Source organism: Bacillus rossius, chromosome 1, assembly GCF_032445375.1.
Source record: "Bacillus rossius redtenbacheri isolate Brsri chromosome 1, Brsri_v3, whole genome shotgun sequence".
NCBI lineage: Eukaryota > Metazoa > Arthropoda > Insecta > Phasmatodea > Bacillidae > Bacillus > Bacillus rossius.
The window spans coordinates 82035370-82056337 of record NC_086330.1 but is presented as its reverse complement, the minus strand read 5'-3'; the positions used below and the strand labels follow the sequence as shown (position 1 = coordinate 82056337).

General features: G+C 46.5%; 1 protein-coding gene across 1 annotated transcript; it reads left to right on the top strand.

The window, feature by feature from the left end:
- The first annotated feature begins 14518 nt into the window (after nucleotides 1-14518).
- Nucleotides 14519-16440, top strand: LOC134538556 (protein AATF-like). Its single transcript, XM_063379981.1, has one exon. The coding sequence runs from the start codon at nucleotides 14838-14840 to the stop codon at nucleotides 16302-16304; it is 1467 nt and encodes a 488-aa protein (XP_063236051.1). The 5' UTR covers nucleotides 14519-14837; the 3' UTR covers nucleotides 16305-16440.
- The last annotated feature ends 4528 nt before the right edge of the window (nucleotides 16441-20968 follow it).

The window sequence follows — 20968 nt, the reverse complement described above, 5'->3', positions numbered from 1 at the left end:
TCTGGTAAATATTCTTGATCAACCTTAACACCTTCTGTTTTTCACTCCCCACACATCACCGGATCATTTTTATGGTGCAGGGCAAAACTTGGCCACTTTCAATTTCAACTGCTGGGTGACTTTCCAACCGCAAGGTTTATTGCTTACGGCACTGGCCAACTCTACAGACAGAACTGTACCTATATTAGTCGCGCATACACCTGCCAGCATCAAACATAACTTCCCTTCAGCCATTTAATGTAGGATCGCAAATCGTGTAGCAGAGCCCGATTTACATTTAACTATCATTTTCGTAACGAGACTGCCGCAGGACTAATTCTAGTGTGTTTCGCAACTAACTAGTGTGTAACATGTTTTGCCTTTTCAAGTGTCACTTTTATTTCCCCGTGCAAATTCTTTACTTGTACAAAACATAACATGTAATTAAAACCATGTCTTCTTCAAAATTCATTTCTTTTAGTAGTTTGCAACCTAATAGAGGCAGGAATCAGCCCTCTATGCTGTATAGGGAGTGTGTACCTGTTTGAATAGTTAACTCATTCAGCAACATCCAACAGCTGTGAGTCCAGTTGACCACGTTGGGACCAACTGATTAGTTTACAAGACAGCTTGGCACCCTCCCTAATAGATTTCAACCATCCAGCACCAGTCATCACATTAGGCTCACCTGGGATTTCAACCTCGAAACCGCGGGTGACGAATACTTAAAAGAACTAACGGTTGACACTACATTCCTCGTCGGCTGCTACGATGTAACCTCTATTATGCACAAAACCTAAGTGTTTTTAAATACTGCTTAAAATCTTATTCGTTTGTGGTAAAATTGGCCTTAGTTTGGTATTCATATTCGTGTCTTAAGCAATGTCTTGAGACCATTTTGGTGTAGATATTCTTGTTTAGTAAGACAACATTTTTCATCTCCATGTTTCATAAACAATGAACTAGGCGAGCCTAATGAAGACTGTGTGCTCAAGCATGAGCTTATTTGATGTATTTTCGGCTTGACAAAGCACTTACTTAAGATAGATGAAAAGACACAAGCATGCTCAAACATTGTCGATGTTACTCGTTCATAAAAAATTCTGCTACTTTTCACACCTTACTTTGTGTCACTTGAGTTGATTGAACATAATAACGTGCTATTATTTTGTATTTTCTGTGCAAGTTGAACATTAAGACCTGGTGTATTTTTATTTCTAAAGATTTAATAATTTCCTTTTCTCAAAATATTTGATAAAATGTGTTAAACCATTTGTTAAATTAGTTATGATAAATTTTTACAATTAATGTTACTAATATAACATAATGCCATCAGCCGGGGTTTCGGGTGAGATTCCCGCGGCGAGTCTAAGGAGCTGTACGTGAAAATTGGGGTGTTTTCCGGGAGGGCGCCAGGCTAGCTCTGTCGTCTAACCGTGAGTGGGTCGATCGGCCCCAGCATGTCCCCTAGACTCGGTGGCTTGACTTGGAAAGTAGCGACGGCCGGGTTAATCCCTGCACCATGGAAAAAAAAACCGACCTGGAGTCGCGTGGGGAGTGACGTTGAAAAAGGTTTTTGGTGATGACTATAGTTACCAGTCGTGAGGAATCAGAGACAAAACTTGAAGGCTCCCCACGGTACGCGAGATGATCAGAACTGCCTCAGGGGTTGGCATGCGGAGGGGGGGACACTCCCTCCATGCGCCAAGGTTATGCCGCTCGTCTCATTTGGGTGGAGACTTGGCGAGGGGTGCGTTCCGCCAGCAGGAGCCAGTACTGCGGGCTGAGGCCGGGCTAATGGCCTTCGGTCGGTACGACGTCAAACCCCCCCCCCCCCCTGAAGAATCCCGGCCTTGCACGCGATCAGGCTCTGCGGCGGTTTGCACACCTAGCATTTCGTTGACTCCCCATCCTGGCGTCTGGGGTGGCTGCGGCTGGTGGGGCCGGCGCTCTGGACCTGGTGTCTGCGGCTGGTGGGGGCCACGTGGAGGCGTGATGAGGTAGGTGGTGGTGTGCAGTGTTGTGGTCGTGTGGTGGTGTGGTGTGGTGGCCTAGTTTTCACAGCATGTCCAGTGACCTATTTCATAAAACTACAAGTCTACAAGTTACAAGTAACTTGTAAAAACTTTGATAATGTTGTTTCATAAAGCTACAAGTAAATATTTGTAGTTACAAGTGAAATGCTACAAGTTACAAGTTAATTTTACAAGTAAATAAATGTTTATGTTTCATAAACAAACTTGTAGCTTGCAAGCATTTGCAACTTGTGAGAAATTGCTACTAGTGTCAATACATAGGTAGAATATTGTGTAAGTCCAATTATATTAGTTGTAAATCATTAATAAGTCTATGCTTGTGTATAGAATGATATTATAACATCTTAGAATGCAATGGATATTATTATATTTACTGATTCTGATGAAGATGATATAGATATTGAGGTCATGAGGCGACCACGTAATTTTAGAGAGAGAGTGAACATGGGACTTGGCACAGTATTTGAGAATAACGAAAGGTTCCGCATGATTGCTGTTAAACTAGAGGAGCTAGTACAAGATATAGGTCATCTATTGGATCACCCTAAACGAAGAAATAAATCGTTATCTGCAAGGGAACAAATATTTGTCTCTCTACATTTGTTGGGAAATGGCGGACAGTACCATGCAGTTGGAGATATGCGTGGTATTTCCAAAGCAAAAGTACACAGATTTATTAAAACATTTGTAAATTCTGTCAATGAAATCATTTTTATCAGCATACACTTCACAACTATAACCTACAAATTTGTTACATAATAAAAACACGAACAATAAACAGCTGACTCGTAAACTTGTAGGTATGTGTTACAAGTGCGACAACTTCTACAAGTCAAGCAACTTTCTTTGTGAAACACTTCAGATTCACACTTGTAAGAAATTCCCTGTAACTTGTAACTAGTAACTTGTAGACTTGTAGTTTTATGAAATAGGCCACAGTCGGTTGGGGCTCTGGGCGGTCGCAGGTGGTAGTGCGTGTCCACCGGTGATCGAGTTTCCTCCGTCGTGCCCTCAGGATTGCGGGGGCCGCGGTGGCCCCTCTGGGCCCTCCCGAGATCGTGCACGGCCAGGTACCCCGGGGGCCGCCTATCCCTGGCGGGTCTCATCACTTGGCGTGTGGGCGGTTCGTCGGGTGCTTCTGGTGGGTCGTGAGGCATCTGAGTGGTGGTTGTGGTGGTGTTGTTGTGGTCTTCCGTTGGTATTGTACGGCGGTTGCTCGCATCGTGGTTGTTGGATTGCCCGCTAGAGTAAGGTTGCCTCCTTCGTTCGGGTATACCCGAGGTTTTTCCTGCCTCGTCGTCGGGTTCCTCCACGACGGGTGTTGTGCCCTCAGGTAGGGTTGCCGCCTCCTCTGATGCGTGGGCGATCACTGGCCCAGCCGCACAGAGTTGTAGTTGTTGTCTGGCGGCGCCGAGTATCACGTCGTCGGGTTCGTTGATGATGGTGGCGGTGTCTCCCAATAGGCCCTCCGGATCGCTCAGTGAGACGTCGGTGATGGTCACTTGTCCATGGCGGGTCATCTGCCCTGGTTGGCATGACGTCATCTCGTGTGTGGGATCTTTTGCGTCACTTGGTGTTTCCAGGTCGTCGAGGGCCTCTTCTGGTGTCCTGGTTCGGATGTCGTGGTCATGCTCTCTGGTAGCCGGTTCGGTCTCGTCTGCTACCGGTTGTTCATTGTCGTGCATGTCGTTGTGTGTCTCGTCGTGGTCGGGTTCTTCCGGCATCAGCTCACCCGGTGTGGTGGCCAGTCATAGATCGTCGCGATGGATCTTCTGGATGCGCTGCTCCCCGAGTCTGACCAGATATGCGGTCCTGCCCATGTGTCTCTGGATTTTGTAAGTCTCGCTCCAGCGTGGTGCTAATCTGGTGCAGTAGTTGTGGGGGGCTGCAGACAGCGGGTGGACCCGGGCATAGACTTGGCCTCCCACTCGGACTAGGGGTGGCTCCCGTGTGGTCTTGGGGGTGATCTTCTGCGAGTATGTCGTTTGTCGTCGTCGTGCGTCTTCATACATGTCTGTCCTGCGCTGGTCGCGTTCCTCCGTCCCTTCTCCATTGTGCAGCGTCCCGTTGGTGGCCCATTCGCCTGGGAGGTGCAGGTTACTCCCTTGCACCATCTCTGCGGGTGTGTGGCCGGTGGCTGCGTTCACACGACGGCGGATGCAGAACAAGGCGTCGGCGAGGTGTTGGTCCCACTTCGAGTGGTCGTCAGTCAGTCGAAGTCGGAGTTGGATCTTCAAGTCCTGGTTCCTGCGGTCGGTGGGGTTGGCTCTGGGATGGTAAGCTGGGGTGGTGTGGTGCTTGATATGCACTCACGCGCACCAGTCCTGCCATTGCTTGCCGATGAACTGGCTGCCATTATCGGTCAAGGCCGACTGTGGGTAGCCCCACCGAGGCAGGAACTCCTGCATCATGAGGTGGATGATGGTGGACGTCCTGGCATTGCTGAACGGATATGCCTCTGTCCACCTTGTGAACATATCTGTCACGATGAGTATGAACCTCTTCCCTCTGGGCGACCTGGGGTAGGGCCCCATCAGGTCGAGTGCGATGGTCTGGAAGGCGTGGGTCGGTTGTCGTGGGTGCTGTTGCTGCTCCCCGTCCCATCGGCGTGCCTTGCGGACCTGGCAGACCTCGCACTCCTGGACGTACTCCCTCACATCCCGTGCCATGCCGGGCCAATGGTAGTGTTGGTAGACCGCGTGTCGTGTCTGGTCCGTACAGGGGTGTCCTGCCAGGTCGTGGTCGTGGTAGAACCTCAAGACAGCCTCGCACGCCTCGGGAGGCACGTAGGTCTTCCATGACCCAGCCGCTCCAAACGCTCGGTGCATGATCCGGCCGTCCTGGTCTCTCCACGTCGGGTGTAGTTCGTCTCCGGCTTGTTGTCGTCGTCGGGTCATTTCGGTTGATTGACGTTGAGTGGTCATGACCCGTTGGTCGACGTCAGTTGTGGTGTCAGGTGGTGGGTCGGTTTGGTTGGCGTCGGTCGTGATCTGTAAACAGGTGTTTAATGGTGAGAGGTGTTCGGTGTTGGAACCGGGCGGCAACATGTTCTCCCACTCCTCCACGTCGATGACCTCGCGTTGATGGCTCGGTTGCCGCGACAGGGCGTCTGGCAGCTGGTTTTCTCGCCCTGGCACGTGCTCCACCACGAAGTCGAAGGACTGGAGGAGTAATGCCCACCGTATGAGTTTCCCTTTTCTGCCCTGCATTGTCTGGAGCCATGTGAGGCAGCGGTTGTCGGTCTGAGAGTAAAGGTCCGGCCCTCGAGGTGCGGCCAGTACTTTTTTACTGCGCAGATCACCGCCAAACACTCCTGCTCATTGCTGTGGTATCTACGCTCAGCAGGCCCAAACTTCGCGCTGGCGTACTCCACTACGTGCTTGTCTCCTAGGTGGTCAACTTGAAACAGGACAGTGCCTACCCCTAAGGCGCTGGCATCTGTCTGCAGGATGAGTGGGCATTCGGGGTCAATACGTGCAAGGGTGTGGCAGCGAGTGAACGCGCTCATCACCTCCTCGAACGCGCATTGCGCATCGCTGCCCCAGTGGTAGCACCTTTGCGGTGACAGCAGGTCGGTGAGGGGTGCGATTACGCGGGAAAAATCGGGTATGTATACCCTCAGCCAATTGATCAGACCGATAAACCTTTAGAGCTGCTTCCTTGTACGTGGAGCCTCCGCGGTCGCGATCTTCTGGAGATGGCCAGTCTGAGGCTGGCTCCCCTCTGCGTTGACGCGGTGCCCCAGGAATTCCACCTCCTCGGTACCCAGGTGGCATTTAGCGGGGTTCGCGGTCATGTGGTGGGTAGCGAGTCTCTCGAGCACGAGTGCTAGGTGGCGGCAGTGGTCCTCCCATGTCTCCGAGAAGACGATAACGTCGTCTAGATACGCGAGGGCGAACTGGCCGAGGTACCCTTCTAGCACCCGCGTCATCATTGCTTGGAATGTCGCTGGTGCACACTTGAGCCCGAAAGGCATGGCCCTGTACTGGAATTGCCTGCCATCAGGGACGGTGAAGGAGGTTTTCTCCCGGTCTTGGTGTTTGATTGGTACTTGCCAGTACCCCGACTTCAGATCTAGCGTGCTGAACACGCGGGCCCTCCTGAGGCCGGATACCGGCGTCTCGACGCTGATCTGCGGGGGTGGTGCGCTGATGGTTACGGCATTGAGGGGGTGAAAATCAGTACAAAAACGCAGGGTACCGTCCCTTTTGGGGGCCAGAACGATACATGCATTGTAGGGGCTTTTGGAGGGTTCGATCACCCCACTGTGCATCATTTCAGTGACCTGCTCCCGTATGATCCTCTGCCCCTTGTACCCATAACCCCGGGGTGATTCATAGATGGGTTGGTCGGTGGTTGTCGGGATGGAGTGCTCGGCTACAGTGGTGCGCCGTAGGGTCTCGGCGGTCGCGAACACGCCTCGTCGTTCGTGCAGGACTTTGTTGATGGTGCTATGGAACTTCGGTGGTACATCGTGGTGGAGGTCGTCTAGGGTTATGGTTGGGCATGATGGATTATGTGTTCGACCCACCGCATACACAACGAATCTCTCAGTTCGCCCCACATTGATTTTAGCTGGCCCCATCTCCAACACTGCATCGTGTTCTGCCAGCCAGGGTTGCCTTAACACAAGCTCTTCCCCCAAGTCCCCCACAACAACAGCTGTCACTGGTGTAGTTAGCTCCCGAAGGCTTACCTTCACATCCGCGTGTCCCATCATCCGGCCGGCGTGGGTGGTGGTTCCCATCCGGAGCTCGCCCTGGTGTGGGCGGAAGGTGCCGGGAGGTACCAGCGAGGGGTGGATGAACACCTGGCTCGCCCCCGTGTCGATGAGGGCGAGGGTCGGGCATCCAGTCACCTCGACTGGCACACGGAGCAGGTGGTCGCTGGGCTGTGCGAGTTGTCCAATCCTGGGGGGATGTTGTAACTGGATTGGTCCGCTGTGGCCGGGCTGTTGGGCGTGGTGTATGTCGGCGCGGTGAGTGCGCTCGGCGGTTGAGCGTGGTGTGGTGCTGGGGTCGCCGGGCCCTGTCGTGAGTGTCGTGGTGGGTTCTGACATGGTTGGTATACCTGGTGGTCTTCTGTAGCAAGGTGTTGTGGTAGGCGGCGCTTGTCGTGGCTCGTTGTGGTTGTCACCGGTGCTCAGGTGGCGTATGTCGGCACCGTGGATGCACTCGGTGGTTGAGCGTGGTGCGGCGGCGGGGTCATCGCGTCCTGTCGTGAGTGTCGTGGTGGGTGGTTCACATTGTGCTGCCCTTGTCGCGGGTGGGTTTGCTGTGGTCGTGGCATCACCTGGTTCGCGTGTCGGTATTGCGGGTGGGGGACTCCATCTGGGTCCCCCCTTACTCGTTTCCCGTCGGCTCTTGGTTGTGCGAGGTGGTGGGTGGCCGGTAGGCGGGTTGTGTCGTGCGCTGGGCGTTTGCTCCCCTAGGACAGTCACTGTGCCAGTGGTACATGCCCTGGGAGCATCCTAACCTGCACTGCGGGGGTTGAATACTAGCGCTGGCTTCTGGCCGCATCAGGCCGTCGGTGCATAGCGTTCTTGGCTCCCTGAGGTTGGGGCCCCTCTGTTGTGGTTGGGGTGGTGGTGCCTGGATTGCTAGCAGGTGTCGGCGGTTGGGTGGGCTGCTCCGTTCTCGCTCGGGGCCACGTGCGCTCCTTCCCCACATCCTCTAAACATTTTGCTCCGTCGCCACCGCGAGTTGCACGTATTCCATGATGGTGTAAACTTGGGTGACGCGCATGAACGGCTGGAGCTCGTCCCTCAACAGTAGGGTGATGGTGGGGAGTGCTCTGGTGGGCTCTGCGAGTGGTGCTATGCGCTTGAAGAGCTGTAGCTTGTGTGCCACGAAGTTCTCAACCGGTTCGCCGTCTCGCTGTGTGTTCCCGTAGAATTGTGCGGTGCATTGCACCATCGTCGCGCTTGCATCGAACCGTTGGCTGAAGGCCTCCGTGAACTCCTGCCACTCTAATCGAAGCGACCCCATAGGCGCCACCATGTCAGGTCGCTTCCCCGCAGCTGTTCGCTGGTCCGCTCGGGCCATTCGTCGATTGGGGTTCCGCTTCGCGTGAGTCGGATTTCGCACTGGTGGAGGTATGCGCGAGGGTCCTGGTGAGGCGCACCACTGAATTCGGGTAACCTCGATGAGTATTGGGCGGTTCGCACCGACTCCATGCGCGTGTAGGTGGGTCGTGTTGCTATGTCGTGCCCAATTGGTTGTGCTGTAGTTTGGTGTGGGGGCATGCCGTAACACGTGTTTGGCTTGTTCCCGGTGACTGGCACTGTCAGTGTGGGTTGTGGTGGTATTGTATACCCTGTCTCTAATTTTTCCTTCCAAATCTTCTCCCAGTCTATGTTCCACTGTTCGTGGTTCGCTTGATTGGTTGGTGACGTGGTAATGGTTTGCGCTGCGCATTTGCACGTGCTTTGCCAAGGCAGTGAACCTGTAAGCAAGTCGGCGGTTCTGGGTTTCTTGCAGTGTGCGCATGTCCCTTTGGATAATTGGTGAAACATAGTTGTGTTGTGCTTCTTGGTGCTTTGGACAGCTGTTATCGTTGACGTGCCGCGCGCGCCTTAGCGGGTCCGCTGGCTTGGTACCCGGACAGCCGCACAAAGCGGAGATCGCGATTGGGAGGGCGGGTTGGTTGCGCACGCCGCTCCAGTGGCCAGGAGAAGGGGGTGGTGCGTACACCCGTGTGAAGGTAGGGGCCAAAAGCGCCCGGACTGGCGCACAAAGCGGAGGACCGAACAGGTGTGGTGGAGGAGGGGATGCGGATAGGCCGCACGAAGCGGAGGTGAAAAATGGTCGTTGTGGGGAGGGGATGTTGGGCTGTGGCGTCGCGCTCCCGCGTCGCGAAGGACGCGAAGCTGGTGGTTGCGGGGGGGTTGGGAGAAGCTCCTATATCCTCTCGCCTCGACGCGCTGTCTGTCCGAACCTGATCCGTTCTCGCTCGCAAAATGGCCGTTTCGTGCCCGCTTTGTCGTGAGAGTTGGGAATGGCTTGAAGAATTCTGTTTTGAGATTTCTCCTGGTTTGTTTTCTGTCCGGTTTTGCTTGACGGGTGTTTCTCTTGCTAATTTATTTTGCACTATTTGCCACACGCAGGGGCGCCACTTGCCATCAGCCGGGGTTTCGGGTGCGATTCCCGCAGCGAGTCTAAGGAGCTGTACGTGAAAATTGGGGTGTTTTCCGGGAGGGCGCCAGGCTAACTCTGTCGTCTAACCATGAGTGGGTCGATCAGCCCCAGCATGTCCCCTAGACTCGGTGGCTTGACTTGGAAAGTAGTGACGGCTGGGTTAATCCCTGCACCATGGAAAAAAAAACCGACCCGGAGTCACGTGGGGAGTGACGTTGAAAAAGGTTTTTGGTGATGACTATAGTTACCAGTCGTGAGGAATCAGAGACAGAACTTGAAGGCTCCCCACGGTACGCGCACATCCGCTCCGGGCCGTGAGCTGATCAGAACTGCCTCAGGGGTTGGCATGCGGAGGGGGGGGACACTCCCTCCATGCGCCAAGGTTATGCCGCTCGTCTCATTTGGGTGGAGACTTGGCGAGGGGTGCGTTCCGCCAGCAGGAGCCAGTACTGCGGGCTGAGGCCGGGCTAATAGCCTTCGGTCGGTACGACGTCAATAAGAGAAGGGTTAACCTAGTTCATTAACTAAACTAACCAATTATTCTCACTATATTTATAATGTAGCTAACCTAACCTAATCAACAGTTAACTTGGTTTTACGATTTTTCAAGTGTATCTATCCTTACCTAGACTTTACAGAATGGTTAATACTGATTAACTACTTTTTGAAAAGCAACGATTTTTTGCAAAAAGATCAAAAAACATTTCAGTAAGTGAAAACCAAAAAAAAAATTGGTTGTCTGTAAAGTCGGTTTACGGACGATAGTTTAACGTGACGTCATAACAAAACATTGATGAAATGATTGATCCAGAAGAAAATGAAATATCCAATTGGGCCTGAGCCGTAATAGGTTTTTGCAACCAAGCCATTTAGGCATTAAAAATTTTATTATTCTTTGAGCAAGTAATTTTTTTTAATACAGAATACTCTAATTAATTTAGGCTGAAGGCCGCAAGGGAGATATTCACAAATGTATTAACGTAATTTCACACGTGAGTGACCCAGGCACTCCTGTGTCGCACTTTCCTTGGGCAGGGTTTCTAATAAAAAGTGATGTTAGGTACTATTAAATTGTGTCTTATTTATAATGAACTGGGGTCGAGGTAATGTAAATATTACCTCCCTGTTTTTGTGTATAATTTACCACTGAAGCAGTCAACAAGTGTCGAACAGTCTCTGGTGTGACACTTATTATTTAAACTTAATTTAAGTAAAATTTTTAAATTTAATTCTTAGAGAGTATCTGCCAATTAGATTAATCATTATTAATTATTGTGCGAATTTAGAGCCACTCTCAGTATCTTGTTATTAAAATAATTTCCGAATAACGGAACTTTAGAAACTTTGGCGCGAGAGAACGCTGAGCCCTTCCCTCGCGCCAAGGGCAAACGCGAGTACTGAGCCACACGAGGACTGGGGCGAACGTGCGTTCCATGGGGAGTATACCTTTGTCTTCTTGAACATTCTTGCTGGTAACTATAGTCATTAAATCAAATCCTTTTTTCGTTTGCATAATCTCTCCGTGCGTCCCAAGTCTTTTTTATGGTGTAGGGCCTAACCCAGCCACTTTACTATAAACTACCCGCACTAGACATTATGCGGGGCAGTTCACCATATGGCACGGGCCGACTCCCGCTACCAGTGACTTTTTTATTAAACGTTGAGTGCACAGGCACTGGCAACAACGACGCATAGACCTTGCATCTAATTTAACTGCGAGCCGCGGTCTACACAGGTGGACCCGAGTACCGCCGCATTAACAATTTTCGGGATTGGCCATCTCCAAACAACCTCCCCCTTAACCTCGACTGGCGTGAGGGTTTAAGTTAGTGACAGTGCGTCAGAGCACTCGGTGTTAATTCAATGTAGTTTCGTAGGGTAATTCAATGTATGTCATGTAAGTGTAAACTGTAGTTGTAACTGTTCTAACCGATTAAACGTCCACTCTGCACACTCCGTGTGCGACGTGTCACCGACAGTACAAAATCAAAATTCGTGTGTGTTATTGTGTTCAGTCTCTCTAACCCAGCCAGGAATCAGCGTGTTTTGCTGCACAGGGGTTGTGACGTGTTAACAGCCAGGGATCCCTCCAACTGCAACCATCACCGACGGTCCTAGTGGGCCACGCAGGGACAATGCACCCACAGACCCAACTTTTGGTTAGACACAGAGCTAGCCTGGCGCCCTCCCGGACACATTTTCATTAAGAGCCAGTTTTCCAGCTAGGATCCATGCCCGGTCTCGGACACGAGAACCCGGACGACGGCAGACTAAACATAAGTTGTGTTTCGTGCTTCATTCATTCAAGTGTTATTGTATTTTGCCCGCAAAAACTGAAAACCAAGTCATGTTTGTTCTCAAAATATTTCATTTTTATTTCTCCAGTTTCATGAGTGTATTAGCTAAATATAAGCACACAGCTGAGCGAGGAGTGTGTAGCAGTATAGCAGCGAGGGGCTCAGGCACTCAGGTGTAGCCTACCAGCTTAGTGGTCCACACAGGAACCGACGAACCTCACAGAAACAATGGTTAGATACCAGAACTAGCCTGGCACCCTCCCATACCAAAAATAGCATACCTTCACACCATAATTCATTAAGCTCACCCCAAGTCTCAGTTACATGACTGCAGAGATGGCAACTTATAATCAACCTTGAAAAATTGTAACTAACAAATATTTTGCCAAGCAAGGCAAAGAAACATGCATTAGTTAAGAAAGTTAAAGTGCTCATTATAAACATAAATCATATTGAAAAGAAAACCATTCCATATTTTCATTAAGACTAACATGTGTGTAGATAAGATTCTATTAAGTGATTGTTTATTGATCAATAATATATTGATGCCGGTCTCACTGGGTGGTTCTGTGTAGAGCACGAGGGTCATCAGGGTTCGGTATAGGCCATGTGGAAAGAGACATAGGTACATTGGTGGTTGAGCCTTAATTTACAAAATTAAACTCACAGATGTTAAGATGCTGTGTTTATTTTTAACACACGTGCTGGACTTAGTGCTGTCATCTACCTGGCCTGGTTTGATTTGAGAGTCGTAGACTCGTTGGTTGCACTGGTATTCATGAGGTTCACATCATGCGATAGGCGTGGTGCATACAAATGTGTTATTTTTTTTCTAAAATTAACTTCTGAAGCATTAAGTATGCACACATTGAAGTGGTGCGATCAGAAGATGAGGGAACATCAAGTCTCATCATGGTAAGCTGGGCAGAAAGCCCCGTCGATCCATGACTTACAGAGATGCTACGTGGTGCATTGCAATGAAGTGTTGAATAGTTTGGATGATGTAAAGCCCAAAAGTGGACCCGTGCGGGCGGAACAAGAAAAAGCCTTGCAGCTAGTCCACTTTAAAATATGGTGTGTTCACATACATGGCTCATGTGAAAACACAAGAACTATGTAAAATGTAAAACGAGTCCCGAAGACACACTCTATGATTAATTAAGCGACTGCCAGTGTCTGGCTGAGTCGGAGAAAGCCAGCCATGGAGCGGATACGAACGGATTTAAATAACTTACACTATTGCTGATGATCAGTTTTGACAGGAAGATGAAGGCATGGTAGTGCGCAAGTGCAGCCATTCATGGTGCCGGGTGAATTATGACTTCTGTCTCTACTGAGAGGCGCGTGCCACATAGGGTCACTTTCGAGCGTGAAGTGCATGCATTAGATTAAGCACGGTCTCAGCGACTATGAAACGTTCTACCGCTATAGTGTTCACAAGCAACGATATAAGACATTAGTATACCCTCTCAGAGGTAATAAATGTGGGAGTATTGACGCGAACCCCGCTACCTCTATGAAAATTTACGTGATTTAAGTATTGTTCAGAATCTCAGGGTAGGTTCGGCCTTGTGGCTAGAGGTAGTGGTTCGACACAGTAGGGCCCCCCGAGCTGTTTAGGCCACTCGGGACGCCTGAAAAAGAACAAGAAAATAACGGCTGATGTCTGATTAATTTATTCTGGCACAGCCCTATACATAGTGCTGCCCGTCCTGGCCATAACGGTGTTCCCGAATTGAACCGTCACACGCGCGACCACTCACTCAGTTGCGGCTCACGATTTTATTACCCGGTAGGGTCATTCACTTGGACATGATGCAGTGATTACAAAAACAAACCCTAACATAACACACTAGAATCCTGATAAAAATTACACTTCACAATTACAATTACCTAGTACACTGGGCTAAGAATACATAGGCCTGTAACTCCGGCGACGCTACCTGAATCTTAGGACTGTCCCAGAAATAAAATTGACGCATTAGTAAGATTGAATGTTACGTGTTGCCTACTGGCTGCCCCGTGCGGGCTGAAACTAGTTAGCCGATTGGCTAGGATATCGCATGAAGCACCGAAGTAACATCTCGTAGTTCACACACAGTACTTACGTATCACAACGAACGCTCGTCTTGGAGCACTGAATAATTAAGTTAAATACCACTCGGTAAGTCGAGGCCGACCACGGAACTGAAAGAAAAGGTTTGCGGGATTATACACTATTGAAAACTACACATAAGTGAAAATAAGAATTGCTGGTCCCGTGTTGCGCAGACGCTGCCGGCCTCTATGGGCCCCGGAAGGATACTGCCACTCTCACTGAGTGCGACCCCCCTTCCCCGCTAGCCCTCCCGTGGAAATGTGTAATTTTCGCGGGAAACTGAACCGGCCAGGTTCGGGACAAGGCGCATAGTGAAACATAATTTTGGAGAAAATAAAGTGTTAGATAATGAAAATAATATCTAATAATATCATGTGGAAAAATACATAAACATTTGTTATAGTTCGATGGAGGGATATGCCACACCCGACCGGATCCTTCCGCCGACGTAGCACTTGTTACCTGGCGTTCGCCTCGTTGCACTTTCTACACTCCGGTGCGCGCACGAGCGCGTTCGGTGCACACGCCTTCGTGAGACGTTGATGAAGCATAGCGGTCTATGCGACATAGAGGAGGATTGGCGATCAGCGTCAGTATCATAAAATGATCTTCATCAAAACTGTCTATTTTGCGATCACATGTGTAATCTCAGGCAATGTCTATTGAACACTAACATTTTAATAAGAATGCATATAAGAATGTCTTGACGAAATAATTGTTCAAGACATAAATATGAATATCAACTTCAGGGTGAAAAACCTTCAAAGTAAATTATTTTATATTTACATTATCTTCAGTTCTACTGGATTACCACTGGACCACCACCTAATTTTTCTTTCTCACTGTACCTCAATAAATCTTTTCTTTCTTGCACATTTAATTACGCTGTATTACCAAATAAAAAAAATCTCAAGGCAGTATGACGACAGAATTAAAAAAAATATTTTATTTGACTATTTGTGGCTGTTAGCAATGAAGGCCAACTCTTACTGCAAAAGGAACATTGTTTACTTTACGCACCTCAGCAATTAAGATTTGGTTGATATTTGACCTGTGAGTAATGCATGCACACTTTCATTTCGACGTTAATTGAAGAGAGAATGAATAATGTTTAATATTTTTTTTATATTTTTGTATGTACCATTAATTTCATGGTTTAAAACATTTTCTCAGTATTTGTATTGTAAGTTAAAAAGGTCAAACATACACGTGCTATATCTGCAGGTTAGGAACGGTTGAACGCATTGTTACAAAATAATAGCAGCTTACTACTCTTTTTTCAAGCTTTATTATGGGGCCGATAAAAAAAACCGTTATGGATGACCTGCTAGGTTACATTAATCCAAAACCTGTTAATATTGATTCCGATGGTGAATTTGAAGCAGTTAAAACGGTAGAGAAAGGGTACACTTCGAGTGATGACGAACTGGGACCTCCCCCCAACAGGAACAGAAAGAGGCCTTTGGATATTAGCGAACACGATGAAAGGTACGCGGGTAAGAAACTTTCTCGTAGCAAACTTGAAACTGGAAATAACCGAGAATCTGAAGCAAAGAATAAAGTTAGTGTTTTCAAAGAAGAGTTCAGTTCGAGTGACGATAGTTTATTGGATGCTGAGCATGAGGATGATGGGGGTAGAAATGTTGGCAGTGATGATGACAGTGACGATAGTGCTAGCAGCAGTGACGAAGATGAAAACGCCGCAGTGGAACAAGGAGACGAGGGAGATGAGGGAGCTTCCTTCCAGCACATGTCCCAGAAGAACCAAGGGGAGGAAGTGGAGAAAGGGAAGGCGGTCAGGCATCAGTTAGAAATGTGGGACAGCTTGCTGGAGTGCCGTATCAAGTTCCAGAAGTGCTTGTTATCCGCCAATTGCCTTCCGCGGTGTGACACGTTCAAGGAGATCATGTATGATCACGACTCCGAGCTGAAAGCGGCCACCCAGAAAACTCACCGGTCTGTCTCGCAGCTCCTGAACAAGCTCCTTGATCTTCGCGCCAAGACACTTGACTTGTTTCCGGAAACAAACTTGCACCAAAGTGTCAGTGCTGAAGTTGTAGATGGCAAAATCAGGTCGGGTGATGAGATAACAAGCTCTGAAGAAGAAGATAACATCTCAGCTGCCAACCAGGAATCTGAGACTCCACGCCGAACTACAGTGAACTCGAGAACCAGCAACAAAATGGGCGCCAAGGAGTATGGCGTGTTGCTGAAAGAGGCCCACGAGGAATATGCGGGGTTCCGCGATGCGACCATCCAGAAGTGGAACGACAAGACGCGTGTGGCAGTGGGCAACCTGAGCAACAAGAACTTCTCAGCGTTCGAGCAGTCAACGGTGAGCCAGATAGAAAACGTGCTGCGGGACCGGGCGCGTCTGTTGCGGCGCTCGCAGGTGAAGCGCGCGAGCTACGCTGTGCTGGGACAGGGCGAGGAGGGAGGGGAAGAGAATGAGCGCGATGTGGAGCTGTTTGACGACGGGGACTGGTACCAGCAGCTGGTGCGTGAGCTGATTGAGCGCAAGTGCGCAGGCGTCGGAGACCCGGCGCAGCTGGGGCGCCGGTGGCTGCAGCTGCAGTCGCTGCGCTCCAAGATGCGGCGCCGAGTGGACACGCGCGCCACCAAGGGTCGCAAGGTGTCATACACTGTCCATCCCAAGCTGGTCAGCTTCATGGCGCCGGTTACTGCGCCAGACGCGTGGACAGACGCAGCCCGCTCCGAGCTGTACAGCTCCTTGTTCGGCAAGACTGCCTCATCATGAGGCTATAGGCCCATTCGTCCCTTATCACAATCACTTTTTATGTTGTGTCCCTCATGTTAGTTCAGTTGTGAAACGGGTGTATTCCTTATAAATGTTATGATTTATGTGAATAAAATTATTTTGTTAAGAGCTCTAACTTGTTTTTGTGGTGCATAATTTTGTTCACAAATGTAGGTTTGAATTTTTACCACATTTCAAGTAGGTAAACTTACTACAATCAGTTTATTGTGATTACATATGTCGGTAAATATTTACAATCGCAGTAGATGCCAAAAAAAATGCTAAACATCTGAAAATACCTTTATTATATGCTCTTCAACTTCCTCTTTTCATTAAAAGCGGCGGAGATTAGAAATTCCAAATACTTTAGGAGATATCGAATTTTTAAATTTCAGCACAAAACCAGCGCATTCCTGTGGCGTGCGTGCACCATTGTTTCTTGTTTACGTACGAGTATCTATTTTTTTTATTGGATAATGATGTCACGTGATTGTTCGTGATAGGCCAGAATTCAAATGAACTAATACGTGATTATTTAGTTCAATTATTGTTTAAAACGGTGTTTAATTACCGCCTCCAACTTACGTGATAACGTTTCTAATTTTAAAGTCTTATTTGTTATTTTGATATTGTTGCGCAAGTAATAAGTAACAAAAAAAATTACGTGAGTTGTTACTGTACATCCTTTGTTACGGGTTTGTTAGGTAAGGTCAGTTACATTATAAATAATTTAAAACTAAAGAATAATTAAAATTAATTCACATTATTTTTAATATCACCTTAGTTTTAAAGTATTTATAATGTAACTGACCTGACCTAATCGACCATTTTAGTTTACTGTTCACCCTCTGTCCGGGTTTGTTTGGTCAGGTCAGTTACATTATAAATATTTTAAAACTAAACAGCCATTAAAATTAATTCACAAAATAATTTTTAATGTCGGCTTAGTTTGAAAGTATTAATAATGTAACTGACCTGACCTAATCAACCATTTTATTAATTACGCATTCACGATTCACGTATTCACGAACACGGCAAAATAACAAAAATGGCGCCGCTTGAATGGTTCCACAGGTCTTGTATTGCAAAATTTAAAAATTCGATATCTCCTAAAGTATTTGGAATTTCTTATCTCCGCCGCTTTTAATGAAAAGAGGAAGTTGAAGGTATTTTAGGATTTTTTACATTTTTTTTGGCATCTACCGCGACTCTACATATCATGAAACTAAAAAATTCGATATCTCCTAAAGTATTTGGAATTTATTATCTCCGCCGGTTGATTTGAAAAGAGGAAGTGAAAGTGCATAGAATAAAAGTATTTTCGGATTTTTAGCATTATTTTTGGCATCTACCGCGATTGTAAATATTTACCCATATGTCAAACTGACTTGACCTATTCATCTCAACATAAGATTTATTGGTCTCACTGGAATGTAGGTCCCTAAACATAATAAACAATGCTACGGTAATTAATGGCAGTGATGGTTTATATTAATCTGTAATTGCTGCTAGTTAAGCCAATAACATAGTGTAGTTACATGAAGCACAATGGCAGTTGTAATTTATCTTGGGAGATGATAATTCTGTAGCAGATTAACTTGAACGTGTATTTACTTACTTCTGGACATGTTTTGCAATCATTTTTTAATGGGGCATTGCAATGCTTCAAGCAATGTAATGTGAATGGTTTGTTTAGGTTAGGTACATTACATACAGTGTTAAGTAGTGTGGACATTTTGGTTAGGTTGAGTTTGCTAGATAAAAAATCAATCAAAACTTTAAAACATTAGGCCTAAGATTATTCCAAGGAAATATTTAAAATTTTTTGTAATGTACCTATATGTGTTTGTTGAACAAAGTTGGTTACTTAAAAAAATCAAAAGAAGGCATCTCATTTGCTTTCATGAAGGCTCAATATTAATATTTTACATGGTTATTTTGTAATGTTCATTGAATGATGTTATATATAGTGCCTAATCAGTTTATCACTTTATCAGTTCAATCATTACAAACGTTAAAACAATCAATTTTTACTTTGATCCTGTATTTATGAAAGAAGTGTAATACAGCTTCACAAAAAACAATATTCGCAATTCAATTTAACTTCACAAATATTTTAAATACTTGATTTTCTATTGTCCATCGAAAAACTAGTTTTGGCATGTAAGTTAGTCCAGACAAAATAGATGAAAAAAGATGCTGAGTTTGCATTTATTCCCAAGCTGGATTTTTGCACAGGTCTTGAATAGGTACGTCATTACAAATGATATTTCAAAATCCCCATCAATCCCGCTTGTGTGTTGTTTTTTATTCAAGGTCAAAGGTCACCAATTTCTGTTTCTTACGTACATCTCTGAAACGATAAGAGCTACCGTAAAAATGGATCAGACAAAGTTTGTAGATCGTGAAATTCTCTATAAAAATAGGTAGCCTATCAATACTTCTTTCCCTACGAATTACAATTCTCAAGTTATCGCGATTTCAAACCTCAAAAATATTAATATGCACTCATATGCGGCCAGTATTTATTATCTGAACTTCGATTTGAAGGAAAAAATATTGGAGTATTGGTTTTTGTTACTCACACACTCAAATATGGGGAAAATATACAATTTTGAGTGAGCCAACTATCCGTCTCTAATTCCATTGGTCGGTTGGTCTTGAGTAACATCTGCCTGTGACACTCCATTGTTCGGGTAGAAACCGATGTACACGTGCTTTTTTCAAGGGATTTAACTGTAGTAAATCCAGTCAGTTTTTAATGGTTTTGCATAGTGAATAGATGTGTTTGTAGATGATATTTTCATTTTAAATTGTGCCGTTACAAAATTTTATAAAAATGTCAGAAGTTTGCTTCATTTGCAGTGAATCTTTGTCTGAAGGTGAAATTGTAGTTTTTGATCGTGGAATGAAAACTGATTGATTTGAGTAATGAAAGGAGTGATGGGTTTGATGAATACATGAAAGACAAACAATCGGTAACAATCCATAAGCAGTGTTGTAAAGTGTACACCCGGAAGAGCAGTATTGCAACGCAACGCAACGCAAGGTGGAAACAGCTGGTACATCTGGGATAAGTCCTCCTTGTACTAGAGCGTGAGGGAATGACTCTTCTTTTTGTTTCAAAAAATACTGCTTGTTTTGCGGCAATGAAGCAGATACAGCAGAATGCGCAGCATCTTTGGCGTAGTGTAATTTTCTTTTTGCTAACATTTTTATTAATAAAATATTGTCCCATATAATTTCCATGGTCGAAATATATTGTGGGTTATTAAAACTGGGGAAACCACGTTAAAAAAAAGCGCCGAGGACGCTACCTCAGAGGTGGTGCGGAAGTGGGTGCATATAATTGAAAATACGACATTCCTACGGTCTGAAGTCATGATATCTTGAAAGCTGTGCTTTGTAGGGAAAAAAGTATTCATACCCTTTTTGAAAAGAATTCTGCGATCTACAAACTTTTTCTGATCCATTTTTATGGTAGCTCTTATCATTTTAGAGGTATACGCAAAAAAAAAATGGTGATCTTTGACCTCAAATAAAAAACAACACACAAGCGGGATTGATGGGGACTTTTGACACATAATTTGTAATGACGTATTGAAGACCTGTGAAAAAATCCAGCTTGTTGGGAATCAATGCAAACTCAAATGTCTATTTTGTCTGGACTAATAGACCTAACATCAGGTTTGAACAGTAATTATTTTAGTTTTCTTATTTTAATTATTTTTCACACACTTAAGAAGGAACTTCAGAGATAAATGGAAAGATAATTTGTAAAATAGAAAAATGCTTTATTCACATTTAATTATGTGTTGAGAATATAAATTATGTTTGTTCACTAGAGTCCATGACCAGTGGAATCTTAGAATGAGTAAATGAGTGTATAATAGCAATTATATGATACGTAACTCAAGTGAACCAATGTTAAGAATAATACTGCTAGATTAACTACAATACATTTCAAATTTTGATTAGTATTTAAAGTGTACAATCCTACTTTCATATTTATACAAGTTGTTACCGCTGTCGGTAACTTTCTTCATTGTTTAGTTAGCTTCTTTGAAGAAGTATTTATTTTTCTGTTTAATTAGAAAATATTCATTTTTATTGGTTTTGGCCATTTTCGTTAAAGTAATTTCGTTCAGGATGCTAAATTGAAACTGAAATCGTTTGCTAACCGGACGCCAAGTGTTGAATGGGTATTGGGTGTTCCGAGCAATCCCGAGGACGGTCGAAGGTGCACGACGATGACGTGGCGGAGTGACGCGCAGAGCTGTGGCGCGCGAGCTTGGGAGACGGGACTTGCGAGCCGGCGACGACGAGAGCTACATGGGCCGGCGAGAGCTGGCGGCCGCAGGTGTGGCGGCGAACGCGACCCGCGTGGACCACAAGCTGGGGCCCCAGTCAACGCATATAAAGTAAGGAGTCGACACACATACACCTTGTTGCCAGAATAGGCGAAGGGCGGGCACGTGTCTTACTAGCTTTTGAACTGGACGTACTTTCTTTTGGATGCCTTGTTACGAGAGGTGCAACATTACCCACTTAGGCCGTGATTGTTCGAGACAGACAGCAAACGAGTTCATGCATAATACCGTAAAAGTGCGCACACAGGAATTATAGAGACTCAAGGACCTTTCATTTAATATTATGTTTAATAT